Genomic DNA, 18,615 nt, shown 5'->3' with positions numbered 1-18,615 from the left:
CCGAATTATTCAAACCGATTTCCGACTGATCAGCGTGGTCGCTCGTGTGCTGTGTTCATGTACCATCAAACAATGGTTAAATGTCCTTTCGCTTTCTTCTTTTTCAGTTTTTACTTTAAGATTTCCTTTTCGGTGGCGTGAAGTTCGTTGTTTTTTTTTCAAATCAAATATTCAAATTATTCCCAAATGCACTTCCTTTTATGTTCAACTCAAACTGTATCACAGAGCCTAAAATCCATGGCCTCGTGCTGATAGGAAATAACCTACTCATTATATTAACACGTTAAGCAATGAACGCGGATTACTTTTAAGACGTGGAAGTGCAAGTTTTATGCATCATTTTGCAAAAGCTTCAAATACACAACAGAGAGGAGCGAGAATCTTCAGCTTAATGCCCATATATACTTACTAACTTAAAACACGTTGAATTCCGATACGCCCGAAGATTTATACTAAATTGAGTTGCAAACGTTATTTCAATATTAATAGTCGAAGAGCAGACAAGATTTTATTTCATGTGCAGTCGCCAGAAATGTCATGGGCTTTTGAAAAGCGATTTATTTCGGTTCGTTTGACCTGGGACCAATAATCTTACTCCCAGATTTGACCAAATATTCGTGAGCAAATTATACTTAAACGGAATTACATTATTTATTTTAATAATCGCATGACAATGAATCAAATCATGATTATACCACCTCAGACCTTTAACTACTTTTCATCTTTATAGGTTTTAATAGATGAATGTTTTGTGATTTCAAAAACAGGCTGAACATGCTGGATCCATTTCATCTACTTTTTGGTTTACATTTTTACCGCATTGTTTGTACCGATATGCCGGATTTGGTAACTTTATCGAATACACAGTGGTTTCGTTTATTCACGGACATATAAACCATGTCCGTGATTCAACCATTTTTAAGGATCGCAACTTTTTCAAACGTTAGTAAATGTTAAGTACACATGTGGAACTTTCATCCTATTTATTGCAAATGTATATGAAAAATAACCCATATAATTCATTTCAATAGTAAGCATTTTCATTTTTGTGGTCAGCTTTTTTCAACTTGGCCGGCCCTTTCTGTCTATTGTAATATGGTCATACCATATAACTAGTTTTAAAGCGTTCGATACCACGCGTATGAATGCTATATTTTTCAATGACTTTGGTGATTTGAAGTGTTTTGACAAAAACAAATAAAAGCTTACCCAAAGTAATGCAAAACACAAGATATTGTTCATAAATTGTCTAGTTATTTTTGATAATTTATTTTGCATGAACATGTTATATATGTTATATATCTAATAATAAAAATGTTGCGAAACGAAAACTACTACAACTCCGAACCGTTTAATCACGTGATCGCCGCTTCGCCATTTCATTGGTCGAAATTTCAAAAATTGACGTAAGGAATCACGGCGGTAAACAAAATAAAATAGTTTGCAAAAGGTAAGCAACATAATTCATATGAAATCAATAAGATACCATGCTTCTACTAACATTGTTCCTTAACTATTTTTTAAAGATAAAAGAAACTAGGTTTTGTCTTTAAATGCTTCATAAATACATGAAGTCGAACATGTAACTTAATTTCGTGGCATGTTTGTTGATTTACTCATAAAACATTTCATTTTCACCAGTTTTCGGTTTTCAGAAATAATAGAATATGGCAGACTTTTTGGAGCATCGTCTATTTTTTGAGGACTGTAAATACATTCATCATATTGTGCAACAAAGAGTGCGACTCCTCGATGAAAAGGTCTTTGCGTACATGGATGAATGTCTGGCAGATGCAAGGAAAGTGATGTGCATGTAAGTGACTTTTGATTTTACATCTGGTCAGGGCTCTTTTCAGGGTAGCTTCATTTCAACTCTCCCATCTAACTTTTTGAAAGCATTTTCATGTCAGCCTGATAATGGTCAAGGGCTCGGCAGCCACATACTATTAAATGGTGTGGATCTTTTTTAATTTTGCTTAAAAGGGGGTCAGGGTCTTTCATAATTGGGATTTCTTTAAATTGCTTTCAGAACTAAACGAAGACTTAGTCAAGTATTGTGATATTCCGTATGTGTATTCTCCTCTGTTTCTTCTACAAAACATGTCAGTAGATTTTTCTTTCTCAAACCAATTTTTAGACTCTTTCTCAAAAGAATACATTGAAATTTAAAAAAAAAATGCAGGGAATGTGTCAAATTGTGCCCCAATATTGGTAAAAACACACTGTCTTTTTTTCCAAATTTGACTGGTTTTGATGGTTATGTCCAGAATCACAGTAAGATTAAAATATTTTTGATAAATTTATCCTTTTAACGTTTTGCCAGGTTTCACCATTATTTTCTCAAATGTATGATGTTTTAGACAAGACCAGCATATTTTACCTAAAACGCCTTCAATGAAGCAGAGAAGCCGCCGCATAAGAAATAAAACAAAGCACAGTCAAGATGCAGACTCATTGGAACAAGATAGGTATGTTTGTAGATTGTACACACCCAGGTGATTTAAACAAACTACACCTTTTTATTTTTCTTACTCTGATGACCCTAGTATCAAAAATGTTTGACAAAGCCTGGGAATTTAAAATCTGGTCAATCCTATTTTTCCAGCGAATCAGCCAAGGCCTATCGAGGGCCCATCTGCTATGAATCTTCTGACTTAATCCAGACTCACTGTTAGTTGCTGATTTCACTCTTAACCATACAATGAACTATTGCAATGAAAATTTGGTCTTAAAGGTTCTTTGTTGCTTTTTCAGTAGTAAAACTGTATGCAAGACATTGTCTACATTTTCGGATGATGATGACTTTGAAAGTGTTCCACCTTTAACAAACAGTGAAGATCAGTAAGTTTTTTCTGTTCTTTTGGTATTCAAATAACATGGTTTCTCCATATCCATGATGATAATGATTTTGATAATATAATAGAGTTTACATGGATAAGCCCAGTAGCCAAACATTTCAAATAGATATAGTTAAATGCACAATGCTAAAGACTATCAGACAATTACTAGGGAGACGCCCATGCTGTACAGACAACACAGAACATTTTATCCATTTAAATAATTCACTGCTATATACTATGTTTAACATGAATTGAAAACATAACTCAACAACATTATAAAGTAGTGAATTATATGTCTTCTATCCTCACACTTGGAAGGGATGTTGGTAATGACCTTCAATTACATGTACCTCACAGTTAATTTAGAGTCACTTATTGGCTGCAAAATACACTTTTCAGTGAAAATTTGGGTGAAAACATGCATCTTTTAAGTGATTAAACCAGTAATGTATATGACAAAAGGGTTATTAGTAAAATTGCGTTTTGATCCCTAATGTTGTATTTGACTCTTGTAGATTTTTGCAAATTCCACTGCACTAAGCTTGTGCCTCGTGATATCCAAATATATGTAAAAATCCACTCAAGTCGAAATACATTATTTTCTAAATGACTTCTGAAAAACCCCACTTATATGGTACTTTTCTTTTAATTTCTGTGATGAGTTTTAAACTACAAAACAAACTTTAGGAAACTGACTTTCTAAAGGAATGATATAGGAAGTTTAATAAAAAACAAAAATGCCCCTGATTGTGGGACGGACTCTTTGCCAAAAAGATTCAGCATATTTGCTCCTGTAACAGAATTTTTACAACAAAATTGAATTTAAGACTGAATATGGAACCGGGCTCATCTCAGTATTTTATCAAGCACATTTCAAACCTTTTTCTGTGGAAATGAAATTAGATTTTGAGGATGTTTGCCCAGTTTGGCATGATAATCCCCTGCTGTGCATCCCTTGTTTATTGCACTTGTGTCTGTCACAGTATGGGCTAATTTCCTGTGTATTTGTTTATTGGATCAATGCCATTTAGTGTTGACACTTTTAGAATAGATAATCTCATTGTCTCACATATAAACAATATGAAGAATAAACAAATTAGTATAATAAGTTTTTTAAATTGTTATATAACATGGTCAGTTGTTATATCCAAATTGTGAAGCATCATGGTTAAATCATACTAATGGGCTTTTATATATATATATATATATATACTTATTTAATCATTATTTTACTCTATGTAATCGATTTGCAGCAAAAATACAATTGTAGCATAAAAGAAGTATTTTAATTTAATGGGGTTCAAACCCACGCTGGTAAATTCAAGAAAAAATAGAAACAACTGACTAGTCCTAACAGCCACGGGGACTTAAACAAAAGTGGTGGATATGTTGACCTGTTAAGGATATATTGATAACATCACGTGATAATATCAATCAACCAATCACAACACCACAGCCGTAATTAAATTTCAATCGTGTTATTATTGCTAATGAAAATTGTGATCTTCAAAGAAGATACTTGAGCAAATATCAACATTTGCTTAAGGGTTCCAGTTTTTGGTATTTTTGTTTTAATACTCCTTATGATTTGCCACACTTTATTTCGTAATTATAAAAAGAGTGAATTTTACAAACCATGATGGGAGTTACTTTAAACTAGGCCTTTAAACTCATAGTAGGACTCTGGAGATGGCAACAATTTACTATTGTTTTCAAGCATTTCAAGGTTAAGAAGAATTGTATGATTGTTGATTTATGTCCAACTTACAGGGGTAATCCACCAGCTGAATTTTAAAATCAAGAACTACAACTACGGCCTTTCAATATACATTACTTGTCAGAAAGACCGTAATCAGCCATTCAGGCATATACTTTCACCTATTACATTGTTCTAAAGTTCTACCAAAGATATGGGTTCATAAGCTGCAAAGTATTCTGCCATTTGTTTCACTTCTGCAGAATCAATTAAATCGCAGCTTTAAATTACACTCGCGAGAAAAAGATGGCAGTGACAAATGAAACTTATTGAATTGTTGAAACTGGTTGTTTGAAGCCCCTGCTGAGGTTGTATATATTGAATGTCTTAAGTGCAAATTGGCATAGTCACGGAGCTTTGATTAATTGAAAAAATGTCATCATCATTCAAATATATTTTGACTTGACCCTAAAACAAACATGTTTTTTTATGACTTTTCAAGGTCCGGGACTCCTCCAACGGGACAAAGAACACGAGCCAGTAAGCGAGCTGCAACCACATCTCGTGCCAGCAAAACCCGCACAAACAAAACTAAAAAAAAAGCCAAAAGCCAAGAACCAGTTTGCAAGATTCAGGACATTATTACTGATGAAGATAGTGAGGTTGACAATGTAGGTGCTGAGGCTGTAGCCGATGTACAGACAACTCCAACAAACAATGGAAATGTTGAGGAGGAGGAGGAGGAAAATGTGGAGATTATTGAAACGTGGACTCAGCCTGCAGGGGCTGCAACACTTGCACTCCAACACAGACTAGGGGCAGATCTTGACAAAACCCCTGTTAACAAACCAGGCAAACCGATCAATCCAAATTTCTGTAAAATGAATGTGAAAGAAAAGGTAACTGCATATGAGGAAATTATTCTGATCAGTCCTGTAAATGTCAAGCAAAAAAAGTCTGCCTCACCTGTTTCAAGAAGTTCTATACAAAAAACACCAGAACAGGCAGGAAATGTTCCTCAAACGCCGGAGACAGTTGTTCAGATAAAAACCATTAGTGTCACTTCAGCAGAAGAAACCGACAGCACAGAGTCAAAACTAAAACAGAAGAGACCACATAGTGAAAGTGGTGAAGAAGTTATCCCAGTGAAATCTGCTAAGAAGGACACACCTAGATTAAGTTCACACAGGCAGTCGACACGGAAAAGCCTGAGAAAATCCCTGCATACTTTACCTTCAACACAGAAGTTGTCAAAAACCACACAAGAGGTATAGTTTGAGTTAATCGTTTAAATTTAATGATTGGTTGGAAGTTTAAAATGACTCATGCATTTGGTGAACTTTAATTATGTTTCATAATAAATTTTAATATTTTATGAATATTTATGCAGTCATCGAAATTAGACTTTTGGATGAACAAGCCCGAATTCTTATACTATTGCTTGGCATCAAATTTTTTAACAAGCCCTGCTATATAAAATTCAGAATCTGAGCAAGCCCGGAAGACATTTTACCAGTGCAGGGCTTGCGGGCTTGTTCTAATTACAACCACTGTTTATGTAATACTTGTGACTGACCTGGTTTTATGGTGCCCCCTTCATATTCATTTCACATGGAGATGCAATGTATGGCATTATTTTGCAGGTAGAGAAGCCAGTTAGAACACGAACCAGACTCCGATTAAAAAAGAAACAGGAAGATGAAGTAGGAATTTATAATTATTCATCTTCAATCTTTTTTAAACCCAAATACAAATAGTACAATGGGCTAGTTTATCACAGTAAACTCTACTGTCACACTAGTAAATTTATGTATAACACAGAAAGAAGTAAAGGCCTTAAATTAGCTGCTTTAATGGTGTTTGTCAAGTTCAGAATAGTTGTATGATAGTTGAGAAATTTTTAAGGATTGAAAGACTTGAACTTTTATGTTTTGGATAACATTTCCAATATATGTATCATATGACAAGGTAGTTTATACTTTCAATTTCTAATTCTTAATGGAAGCCCCGAATTACATTGTCATTATCAAGATGTTTTACCGTACTATACAGTGAACTGAATTGCTTCCAGGACCCTGGCATGGAGACTGATACAGAATCTGTTGCCAGCCAAGAAGAGTCGAGGCCAGGGTCACCAGAGGTGGTTGCTATAGAAACCATGGAAGTTGAACAGGACGGGGAGGAAGCGGGGCAGGAAGAGGCTGACCAGCAGACCACTGGTAAAAGGTATGTGTAAGCCGTGTGGTGTTCAATTGAAGTAAAATGTAAGATGCAATGTCAGAAGTAATGTCCTCTCAATTAATAATTCCCTTTTATCCGGCAAGGTTATGCTTGTATTTCATTGTAGAATTTTAGCATTTAAGAAGAAAGCAAATCTGAAATTATTGATAAATTCATCATCAGAATGGATAAAAATGCTGAATTGAAGATGATTTTTTTACCAGAAAATAGACAGGGCTTGACATTAACAGTCATCTGACTGGGCCTCAGGCCCTGGCAAGTTGGTTCTGGACGTCCTTCGTCCTTGTATGAATTCTTGTTGTCCAGTAATGAATATGTATATATATAAGCAAAAAAGTTTTTAAGAAATACCTTAAAACTGACTGGACTGTTTTAATTGGCACCAAGAGCTTGTGCAAGAATGTTTCTAAGCCGGACTTGTGTATGTTAAATTGGCAATTGCTTATGTGCTAGAGGAATTTGGCATTTATTTTAAGAGTAACTTTAGGATCCCAGAGTGCAGGGCAAATGATAATTAAAAAGAAAAAAAAACAACATTATATTTCACAACATATGCTCCATTTGTGATTTTTTACATTTTTTCACCTTAACTTAACCAGGTTTAAAAATTCATAGTAGAATGGGCCTGATAAGGATTATCTTAAAGGGAAGATTGCATAAACAAATCTGTTGTAGCAGAAAATGAAGTTGATTTATGATAGTGGTAGGTAAAATTCTGAAGTAGAGTTGAAAGCTAATGCTAAGCCGTAAAATGTTTGTGAAAAAGAAATCTTTAATTAAAAGAGATGGATAAGAATGTCAATCCTACACTCTTATGAAACCATGATCTCTGTTCACCTTATAATTTACTATAGGCGCACAAGGAGTAAAGGAGAGAATTCAGAGGAGGAGACGGAGGTGGTGGAGGTGGTTAGACCAGTCCGGTCTACACGCACAAAGACACGCGCACAGACACAGTCAGACTCTGAGAAATCTGCAGCCTCTGTAGACTCAGGTTTGTATACACAAGATTGTGTTTTGATGGCACATATTGTTAATGATATGCGAGAAATATATGGCATTGGGTTTGTTTTCTTTGAAGACTTAAAAGATTTGGATAACAAAAGGAAAAAGCCATAAAACAATGAGCATTTTTTTTCTGTAATAGAATGATGTTGCTTTTGTGAGAAAAAAGTAGCCCTAGTAATTATTTCTGATAGAACTTCTGATCTTGACAGCAGGTCAGGGAGGAAGTGTGAGCTCTGTAGATGGAGAGAGCAGCCGACCTCGAGTGACCCGCACTAAAACCCGGCAGCCCCAAGTCACGGAGGGAACAGTGAATGAAAAAGAGGACTCTGCCTTTGTGAGTCCAGCATCAACAGCTCCAAGGACCAGGTATAGAGAATATAGAGCTGTCTTTCTGCAATTTTTCATGCCAGTTTAAGATTCGGGAGCGATAAAATAATTTAGAGCTACCGTTATCAATTTCATCCCTAAGTTTTCTAGGCACTGGTCAGTCCCTTGTCACAAATGTTTTAGCAAAATACTACTTTAAAAAATCCCCCTACAAAGGAAACAATACAAACCATTCAATATTTGTAACTTTTTAAGGAGAAGATACAGTTTTCTTTTATGCTTTTCACTAAAACAATGTTATATTATGTTCTTTTCACTGCTCTTATAGATTTTAGTTATTAATTGCTAAATAAAGTTCACTAAGCCAGGTTGAATTTTAAAAAATGATGTCATGTTTCCCATGCGATGTTCAAGTTAATTCCAGTTAAATTGACAAGTTTTTAAATTTCAGCATTAATTGAAAGAAACATTTGTTGTTTTTTGGTGTAAGATTTATTTATTTCACAGAGTTGTTACTGAAAGCAACTTTTTTACAAGTTGCACAACCACTCAAGGTTTATGCAATTTTGTGATCACAAGGCCCCAATTTCTCAAAACTTAATTTAAAGCTTAATAGGCTTAAATCATTTCCAATTAGATAATATACACACTTAAATGTGATTTTGGTGAATAAAACATGGTTTATTGTGATAACCATAACAGTAATTGCTACTTTAAGTCCAATAACTTTTATTGAAGTTGATAATACGCGAATTAAAGACAAAGAAAAATAGTGCGATTAGCTTAATCCTGTTATAAGGGACTTAAAGCAACTGTGCACCAGATGATCAATTTGCAAGAAGAAAAGAAAATTGTCGAAAACTGTCATAAACTTGGGATTAATGTGTACAATGCATTGAAACTTACTAACTGAAGTACCACATAGTTTACAATTTATTTAAGTTTAGCAGTTATTTCGTATTTTTCCATTAAAAAAGATTACTGGGTATGTCTACCTAGTAGAATTCATTCCTTATGTGTGATTGGCTAGTCAGTGTTATCACGTGATATTACCGAGTTAGGTGTATAGCTTAATTATGTCACCTGATTAGAGTAAGCCGTCATAGCTCAGTGGATACGACGCTGGACTGCAATTTTGGCGACACGGGTTCAAACCCGATCTCCGACAGATTTTATTTTTTATTTTGGTACTTTTTTTACATTTATGATATCAAAGCATGACACATTCTATTAAATAATTGTCCTGAGGTTTGTTACAGAAAAATACTTTTTTTTGGTGCCAATCTGGTGTACAGTCCCTTTAAGAAGCTTCGAGAAACTGGGGCCTGCGAAATAAATTTTTCTATTACACTGAAATCAACTATTCTTATTTTCACTCTAAAACAAAATGTTTTTGACAGAATGGAAAAAATAGTATATTTTCTTTTGCAAGAACAAAGACCCGTAAGCGCCAGCATGAGGAGGAGTCAGATGGTGAGAAGGTGGCGAAGCGCTCGTGTGTCAGTGTGTCCAGTGTTGATGACAATAATTCTTTCTCTGAACAACACATGGAGCAAGAGTGAGTTGTGGGGCTTCACACTTTATCATGTAATATCAAGTCTTTTGTGTTTTGTTTATATAAAAGTCACATGGATATTAAGATGTCCCTTGTACATAAATATCTTCTTCTGAAATTCTGTGATAAACCATGAAGCATCGTAGCACCTGTTTGAAAGACAATGTGCTTTTGTCATCACTTAAATTCATAATTAAATCTTTTTCTTTTTCAATTTATTCCACAATCTTTGAAGACTGATTCATTTATTGTGTTTATGTACAGTGATGAAGATTCTCTATCCCCGAAATGTCCGGCCAGCAAGGTAGTTCGCCCCCAACCTCATTCGTTCCTTAACAACCTTAACAAGAACTCGACCAACCCAATCAGACCAGTAAACCTCCACACAGGCCTTGTTCGCTCCTTCATCACCCGCAGTCCAGCTCCTAAAGCCACACATAAGGTATATGCCAACTGATATCTTGGTGACTTTCATTTGCTAACCTTTAAATGTCAGCAGACATGAACTGTATATCAGTAAAAAGTTTAGTAGCAGGCACGTTTGTCTGGGTTTTTTAGCCAGTGTTTATGTCTGATCTATGTTGCCATGCAAAATATGAAATTTGTTCAGCTTACCAATTCTATAGATGGTTATGCCACATGACTGTTTGTCCTACATTATGACCCCCTTGTCCTACTATGTGCAGGAGACGCAGCAGAAGAAGGCCGCCGAGTTACGTCAGAAGGAAGAGCGGGAAAATGAGAGGATGAAGAGGAGAGAGGAGGAACACAAGAAGAAGATTGAGGAAATGAGGAAGTATGACAACCTGTATAATAATACATATACTATAAAGTGCACATTTTAAGCACTTTTCACCAGTTTGATATAATCCTGTCTTTCCTTAAATGAATGGTTTATTCCTAACTTTAAGACACATGAAGGTAAATTGTATGAAAAAGACTGAAGATATGAGATAACAGGTGACTCTTTTAGTGGATATTTGTTAGTTGACAATGAATACAAGTCTTACTGAGCTCAAGATAACAGCATTTTTGAGTAACTTTGCAATTCCAATCACTGAAAAAAAAAACATATTCAAAATGATTTCCAAGTTTTTATAAAAACGCATTCAACACAATTGTTTATGCCTTTGCTTTAAAATTGTAGTGTATGTTTCTAGTTTAATGTGTTCAGGATCTTTTATTTACTGAAATCAACTTATCCTTACTTCACTGTATGTTTAGGGCTTGGAAACCAAAGTGCATTATAAATTGTAAACAGCATCCAGCATCTGCTTATATATATCACCAGAAGGCTTGATGAGAAGTATAAACAGTATTCATAAAAATAAAATATTAAATCAATCACAACAGCTTCCATTTGAGGCAGAACAATTACTCACTTTGGTCCAAAGTGCTTCATACTATAAAGCAGAAACACCTGTTGCAAATGTTGAATAAATGTATGTTTAGAATTTTACCATAGGTTAGAGTTCTGAGTCTTATAGTACTGAAATGATCAAGTGCTATGATTAAAAAAGTAAAGTCAAAATTCATACATAAGCCAGCAAGGATGGCTGACTTTATTCAAGGTTCAAAAGACAAGTTAGCATTTAGGTTTGTTGATCACAATTCAACATCTTTATGACTGTTAAGAAATAAATAATGGAATGGTATTTATTGGTAGAAGGGAAGAAACTGTATTTGAAATTGTCCTTTCCCCTCTTTCAGGAAGCGAGAAGAGAAGATGCGTAAAGTTCAGAGCCTGCGTGAGATACAGCTGGCAAAGGAGAAGCAGTCACGCGTAGAGCTTGAGAAACGACTCAAGGAGAAGAGGGAGAACGGCCTCAAACAACGCGAGGAACGTGTACGTGAGGAGCAGGATAAACAGAAACTCAGGTATTACGTGGAGCTTGTAGCTTTTGGATATTAGTTTGTTAAAAGTGTTCGAAGTATGAGAATGTTGTCCTCTTTACTTGGTTTTGGTATTGACATTATACAGTATATATTTTACAAAATGATAAATTTATAATGTATATTAAAATCTTTAGCATTCAACTTTTCCAACATGGGTTAACTCTGCTCAAGTATACATCAAATAGCATTTTTATCTGTGTATGTTATAAGACAGCTCAACTTAAAACATGTATCATCATTTATTATCTGTGTATGTTAACATTGCTCCAGTGTATGTAATGGCATGATGTTGTGATTTTAGACAACAGAAGCTTGAGGAAGCTGAAGAGAGGAGAAAACGGGAGGAAACTGATCGACAACGTAAACTGCAGGAACAGGTAAAGACATGGGCCACTGAGAGAGTAGCTATCTTTGCTTGATGGAATTTTTACCTTAACAATGATGGCTGCCAATCAGTCTTCAAGTTTATGTTTTTTTGTGAATATTGTTTTTATGTAAAGATGCTTTATTTAGGAAAATGAACATCAGTATTTAAATATGCAAATGAAAATAGGAGAAAATTGAAAGATTTCACAGGAAAGGTCTGGAAATTTCAATCTTATTGCTACTACTACCGGTTCATGCAGAACATTCAGTTATAAACAATGACATGAAAGATACTCTGTAAAGAGAAAAAAGAAATGAATGCGATCTGAATAAATAACAATATGATTGGTCAAATATTAAGATCGCTACATAATAGAACATGCTTGGTCAAATAGTAAGAAAGATACATATCAATAGGACATGTTGGGTTAGTTATAAGAATCTATATATATCGGAACATGCTAAAAAAAGTCTACATATTAACTGGACATTATGAGAATCTCTTTTTATTTTCAGTTGGAGCAAGAGCGTGCCCACGAGCAGATGTTGGCACGGAAACGCGAGCATGAGGAGCAGGAACGGCAGGCGAAGATCCTGCAGGAGAAACGTCGCCTGTCAGAGAAACTGCGGGAGATGGAGGCAGAGCGAGAACGGGATCGGGAAAAGCTGCTGAAACAGGAGGAGGAGAAGCACAAGGAATGGCAGCAGAGGAAAGAGGAGAGGTGAGTGCGTGGTGTGACATGAGCGGGGGGAGGGGTGTTGTGAGTGCAGGCGTGGGCATGGTGTTGCTTCAACCTTTATAATGATGAAAATTTGCTTGACAATACGAACACTCTACAAATCATGCTTATTAACAGGGCAAGGAAGTGGACATTAATCAATGAGTGTTTTGTTGCTTACAGACGAATTAAGGAGTTCATGGTTATACGGAAAGGCTATGATGCTACATTTTGCATATAATACAATGTTTCCTTAAAAAGAGTTTGAATCTGTCAACTTAATCATGCCTTATACAAAAGGTTTAACAAATATTACTACTACTAATAATACTAGGGATGCAAACGAATATTCGAATATTCGAATATTCGATCGAACGTTTAGTATTCGAATTTTAAATCGGTATTCGAATATTCGATTATTTTTTCAAAAAATAATGATATAAACCTTGAGTCTTTAGGGCAGTTGTTGTGTTTAAAATTATATTGTCTTGTTTTTACAACAATACGCATCTTGTGCCTGAGGCGTTAACGAGATGACAATCGAGTGTGCGTCATGTGTCAATTAGGGATCGATCGTAGGGTACTATAAACAGTGTCCATAATTGTAAAATAACTGGCTATTAGGAAGTGACATCAAACAAGTTTAATTGATTTTCAGTTCTTTTAAATGACCATGCCAATTAAGAATTTAAGGAAGCGGCCTTCACACCCTCTTGTCAGTTTGCCTGCCAATTAAGCTGAGCAATATTGCTCAAATCGGTGATTGATATTATACGCTGAAAGTAGATACCACTTCATTCCTTCAGAATATATGTTCGCAAAACATTATAAGTTAAACTTATTATTATTATTATATATTAGATTTGTATTTCTTAACAACGTAAAAGATGCCAGCCACATCTGAAGTATGGACTTATTTCACGCGCTCTGTTGACAAGAAATCTGTCACGTGCAAACTATGCAGTGTGAGGTTGTCGTACATGGGCACGACGACTAATCTCTGGAATCACGTGAAGGCTAAGCATCCGAGTTCTCAAAGTGAAAGCAGTAAACAGCAATCAATGAAAAAGTTTAGCGTTTCTGGTCTTAAACATGATTTGTGTTCTGGGTGCTTTGGGCAAACACTGCAGCTGGCCATCAAGCCGGCATTTGCTCTCCCGGATGTCAACAGGGTCGTCTCCAGATGTCGTAAGCTGGTCGGGCACATCAAACACTCGACTACATTGACGGCCGAAATGCGCAAGCGCCAAGCTACTCTAAAGGTGCCCAAACACGAGCTGGTGCAGGATGTTACAACCCGATGGAACATCACGCATGCTATACTGGCCCGGCTGAACGAGCAACGCCGCGTCCTGTCCGACCTCATGCTGGACACTCGGGTTACCCGGAAGGCCGACCAGCACCTGTCGTTGAAGGACGGCGAGTGGACCGTCGTCTCCGAGCTGAGTGACGTACTCAGTCATTTGACTGAGACGACTGCGTATATGTCAACGGAGAAGAACGTGTCATGCAGTGAAGTTATCTCATCGTGACAAGTCTTTTGGACAACACACTCCGTGCATGCGAGGCTGATTCCCATGTCGTCAAGGAAGTGAAGGGTGTTATTGCTGCTGAGCTTCGTCGCCGCTTCCGACCTTCGAACGATGCCACCGCCACATCCACCCTAGTCCTTGCCGCTCTATTGGACCCCCGCTACAAAGACCTGGACTTCCTGTCAACGGAACAGCGGCGCTACACGGAAGACGCGCTCGAGAGTAGATTGGACGATGTTCCATTTCGGTTGCCAACCCCGACGAGAGTGCGTCAACACCCTCCAAACGACCCCGTCTTAGCTTCATGGTTCCAAAGACGACCAAGACGGCTAACGACGAGCTGCGTCGGTACCGGCACGAACCTTCCGACGAGGAGGCCACTCCACTTGCATGATGGAAAAAGAACGAGGGACGCTTTCCTCGCGTTGCACATGTTGCTCGCCAACTGCTTGGGATACCTGCGACGTCTGTGCCATCAGAAAGAATTTTCTCCTGCGCCGGACTCATTGTTAACAAACTTAGAAACAGACTGTCATGTGATCTTGTTGATAAGATAATATTTCTGAATAAGAACAAGGCCATCATATGTGATGATTTTATTGATGAGTGATTTCATTGAATTGTATGTGCTTGTTATGTGCTAGATATGTATTTCATATGTCGATGTAATAATATTCGACACGCTGCTATGTATTGTATTGTATTACGATAACACTAGAAACATTCGACAAATAAAGAAAAGGGTATCGTGGTTTATAACTAAAATTAATAGATAACTATAACTTTTTAAAGATTCAATTTTTATCGAATATTCGAATATTCGATCGAAAGAATTACCGAATATTCGAATATCGATTTTGCCATTCGTTTGCATCCCTAAATAATACTATTTCAGGGAGCGTCAGGCAGCTGCTGAGCGCGCGGAAAAGGAAAAACAGGAACTTGATAAGAAACGTGTGCGAGAGCTGCAGCAGAAACGTGAAATGGAGAAGGTGAAAGAACAGGTATGGCATAAAGAATCAAGGGGTAGTGATGATGCTGTGTACAAATTACACTAGTGCCCGCAGTTTAACCAAACCAACCGTATCATCGGCTCAGTGCAATAAACTCCATATACAAAAAGTCATTTGTCATTGATATGTTTGAGTGCTTTTAGTTAAATACTGATTACAGATGAACCATTAAGAAATTGGTGTTGTTATTTTGTTTAGTTAGTGAGTTTAGATATCTAAAGCAATACATACACTTACCGCAGGTAATAAGCACTCTCACTGTTCTGTCCATTATTTCATCCACTGTTCCTATCATCAGCAGCATGTGATACTTTCCTCTATTGTGTAGGAACGTCTTCGGCTGGCAGAAGAGGAATCGGTGAAGGATTTACAGCGGAAACAGGAAGAGGAGATGAAAAAGCTGGTGGAGAAACACAACAATCAGCTTCAGACTGCCACCGGGACCGCTGCCCCGACTGCCCAGCCACCCAAACCCAACCTTAACAGGACACACTCCATCGAGAATGCAGCTGTAGCTGGCAACAAGAATGACTCGTATGTTAACCTACATGGAATTGTACTTGTAATGTTAATTTATTTGAAACTTCTCAATATAACCATGTTTTAACTTGTTTTGAAGAAAAAAGTCAAGATAATGTCCAAGTCTTGCGTTGTTATAAGATGTCATCTAGCAACAAAATCTTTGCCATAACTCCAAAAATGTGCAGGCATTATTTACGTGAAACTCAGTACATCACATGTGACCGGAAAAATGTGCACCCACACGGCACTTACCTTTCAAAATACTAGTAGTTGAGGTATGCCCCTTTTTAGACTCAATTACCCATCAGAGAGGCTTTGTAAAACAAGTTGTAATACTCTGAAAGGACTTAACTGATGCTATTTGTTCTGCAATTTTTCACAATTTGGCGCAAGAATAGAAATGAATGCAGCTTTATATTTTGCTCAGAAAATCAGGTAGTTTTTTTAAAGGAAGATGAATGTAATATAAATGTTAACAATGGATCCAAGTTGTTTATATCCCCGTAGCAATGTTTACCTAAGGTCTGTTTCAGTCCCTCTGATTGGTGCTTCATGGGCTTTAAAAATAATAAACAAGATTATTATACATTGACATCCAAATATTGTATATCGGAATTAATTATATATATATATCAATCTTGCCCTGCAGCCTTAAAAATAAATCTCCTATCCTCTTTGTTTCTGGCTATGTCAGGTATGAGATGACACCCAAGCATAATAGTCACAGCGCCTCCCTGGAGAACTACTGCATCGATGATCTCAACTCCGGTGATGACACCGATGATGAAGACCACCCAAGAAAAAAGATTCCCGACTGGGCACAAGGTATGCTAGCAGATGTTATTTCACACATGTATTTTTGAAGAAGTCTTTAAATGTTTACATTTAAGTTGGTAAAAAAAAAAATTCTGTTTAGACCTTGAAAAAACAGCTCTTGCAAGCACACTTATTGAAAAAGTTAGTTTCTTTGATTCGAAAATATGTTTATACATAGAACAATTCTACTTTATAATTTTTTTTTTGCTCAGGGACTCACCTGAAGACCCAGCTTATCAAGCAGTACTACCATCCACCAGACATCCTCAATCTGCTTGGGACCGTAGCAGACCCTGATCTCAACAAGCTCTTCCACAAGAAGAAAGCCCGCTTCAACAAGCGTACAAGCTCTGCCCACTGGGACACGCCCATCTTGAAGCCTGGTCTTCTTGGGCGCAGCTGATCGGGGCATGCAGGCTGGGCATTCATTTGTGATTGTTTCATTTACAGGATGATTACTATGGCTTTTGGCCGGCTTGATGTTTTTAAAAACACTGCCAAGTTAACAGGAATATTGGTCCTTCAGCTCTGACACAGATCTCTCAGACTCTGTGTGAGGACAGTGCTGATCTTCGTATAGGGAGACAAACATTTTATATCTGATTTTGAGAGTGCCAAAGACATGATGGTCTGAAAACGTATCTTAAAAGATATTTGGACATGCCATGATCAGTTTTAGCCAACATAAATGTGATTGTCTGAATGCAGATTTTTAAGCAAAATGATTTTTTTTAGTGTTTTAGGGTTTTATTTCAAATAATAATTTGTACATTTTGTGTCCTTAAATGTAGTTACATATAGCTTTTGCTTAGTAATTGGAACACTATTAACACATGTAAGAGTTTATGTATGTATTTTTTGCACACAGAGTTGCTTCCCTTGATGTGTAATTTATTAAGGATCATTTTTTCAAATAGACTTATTTGGTGTCTATATATATACGCTGATTTTGTTATGTCATTAATGATTGAGTATGTTCGATGTCTGTATTAAACAACTCAGGTCATTTATACAAACATCAGTGTTGTAGTACCTAGGTATATATCTAATTGATTCTCAGTTCATTACAGAGGAAAGTGATACTCATCCTCTTTAAAGTTACAAATAGTGCATATCTGCTCATGTTTGGGGCTGATTGCGATCCAATCCATCTATCTGTTTAAATCCTTAACCTATGTGAGGAAAGTCACAGCTTATACTCAGATATTTGAATTTTGTATTATTTCGAGTTCACTGGGCACATTATTGTAAAATCTAGCCCTTCTTGACATGCCTAATCTATTATCTTATATTTCAACCTTTGTTTCATGACCGAATGCTTGGTAAATGCTCCATTCTTTTCATGGCTATTCCATTTAAACATATAACCCCGGAGGGGGGGGGGCACTTTTAAAGTATACCACCCCCTTACAGAAGCAAATTCACCCTTCCCAGCTCTAAATAAGCGAAAAAAGACACCCACCCATATACCATTTAAATAATTGCCTTCCCCCCGTGGGTTATGTTTTACTGGAATAGCCCTCAGTATTTTTCTTCACATATCCATAGATTTACAGTGGGACTATACACCTTCAATGATTATTCACATTTGTAATTAAAGGTAGTTTTAAATGTGTACACACATTTATTATTTTTGTATTAAAACAATAGTAAGTTGATGAAATAAATATAAAACAATATCTGAGGGTTCTTTGGATTAATCTATTATTCTGTTTTTGTCTCATTTCACAGTAAATATTTGTATTTATTCCTATACTGTATCTCCGTCTGTTTTACTCCAATTTAAATTGTAGGAACAATGTATCTTTGTTGTTGTTTTTTCAATGTAATTTGTCTCTGATATATTGACTTTTTATGACTTAAATAATAAACGTACAATCTTGGTTTTTTATCAGTATGTTACTGTTGGCTTGCGTTTAAAGGATGGATCACCATTAGTATTCTTTTCTTAATAGCAAACCTTTCAATATTTGGTATTATGTTTTAAGTGAAAACTGGTGGATAAATACGTTATATATTTTAAGACTATCTGCGCATGCGCACAGGTAGGCTTAAGACCGCAAACTCCAAAGAACTACTTCTAT

The 18,615-nt window shown here is 36.4% G+C and overlaps 1 protein-coding gene across 3 annotated transcripts; it reads left to right on the top strand.

Annotated features, from left to right (window-relative positions):
• The first annotated feature begins 1,376 nt into the window (after window positions 1-1,376).
• LOC128239052 (inner centromere protein A-like) lies at window positions 1,377-18,414 on the top strand. Of its 3 annotated transcripts, none has more exons than XM_052955491.1 (19): window positions 1,377-1,450; window positions 1,656-1,813; window positions 2,361-2,468; window positions 2,758-2,841; window positions 5,039-5,804; window positions 6,180-6,239; window positions 6,608-6,762; window positions 7,632-7,771; window positions 7,995-8,151; window positions 9,545-9,670; window positions 9,932-10,109; window positions 10,354-10,463; window positions 11,378-11,545; window positions 11,865-11,940; window positions 12,446-12,651; window positions 15,076-15,184; window positions 15,522-15,727; window positions 16,410-16,540; window positions 16,744-18,414. In XM_052955491.1, exons 2-19 carry the CDS (start codon window positions 1,668-1,670, stop codon window positions 16,932-16,934), a joined length of 3,117 nt encoding a protein of 1,038 aa, XP_052811451.1. In that variant the 5' UTR covers window positions 1,377-1,450; window positions 1,656-1,667; the 3' UTR covers window positions 16,935-18,414. The 3 variants fall into 3 exon arrangements, with proteins under 3 accessions (XP_052811451.1, XP_052811450.1, XP_052811449.1); XM_052955490.1 differs by having other exon boundaries at window positions 2,755-2,841; window positions 7,998-8,151; XM_052955489.1 differs by having other exon boundaries at window positions 2,755-2,841.
• The last annotated feature ends 201 nt before the right edge of the window (window positions 18,415-18,615 follow it).

Source organism: Mya arenaria, chromosome 6 (genome assembly GCF_026914265.1).
Source record: "Mya arenaria isolate MELC-2E11 chromosome 6, ASM2691426v1".
Taxonomy (NCBI): domain Eukaryota; kingdom Metazoa; phylum Mollusca; class Bivalvia; order Myida; family Myidae; genus Mya; species Mya arenaria.
The sequence above is the reverse complement of the archived record's forward strand: the minus strand, read 5'-3'. Positions and strand labels throughout refer to the sequence as shown.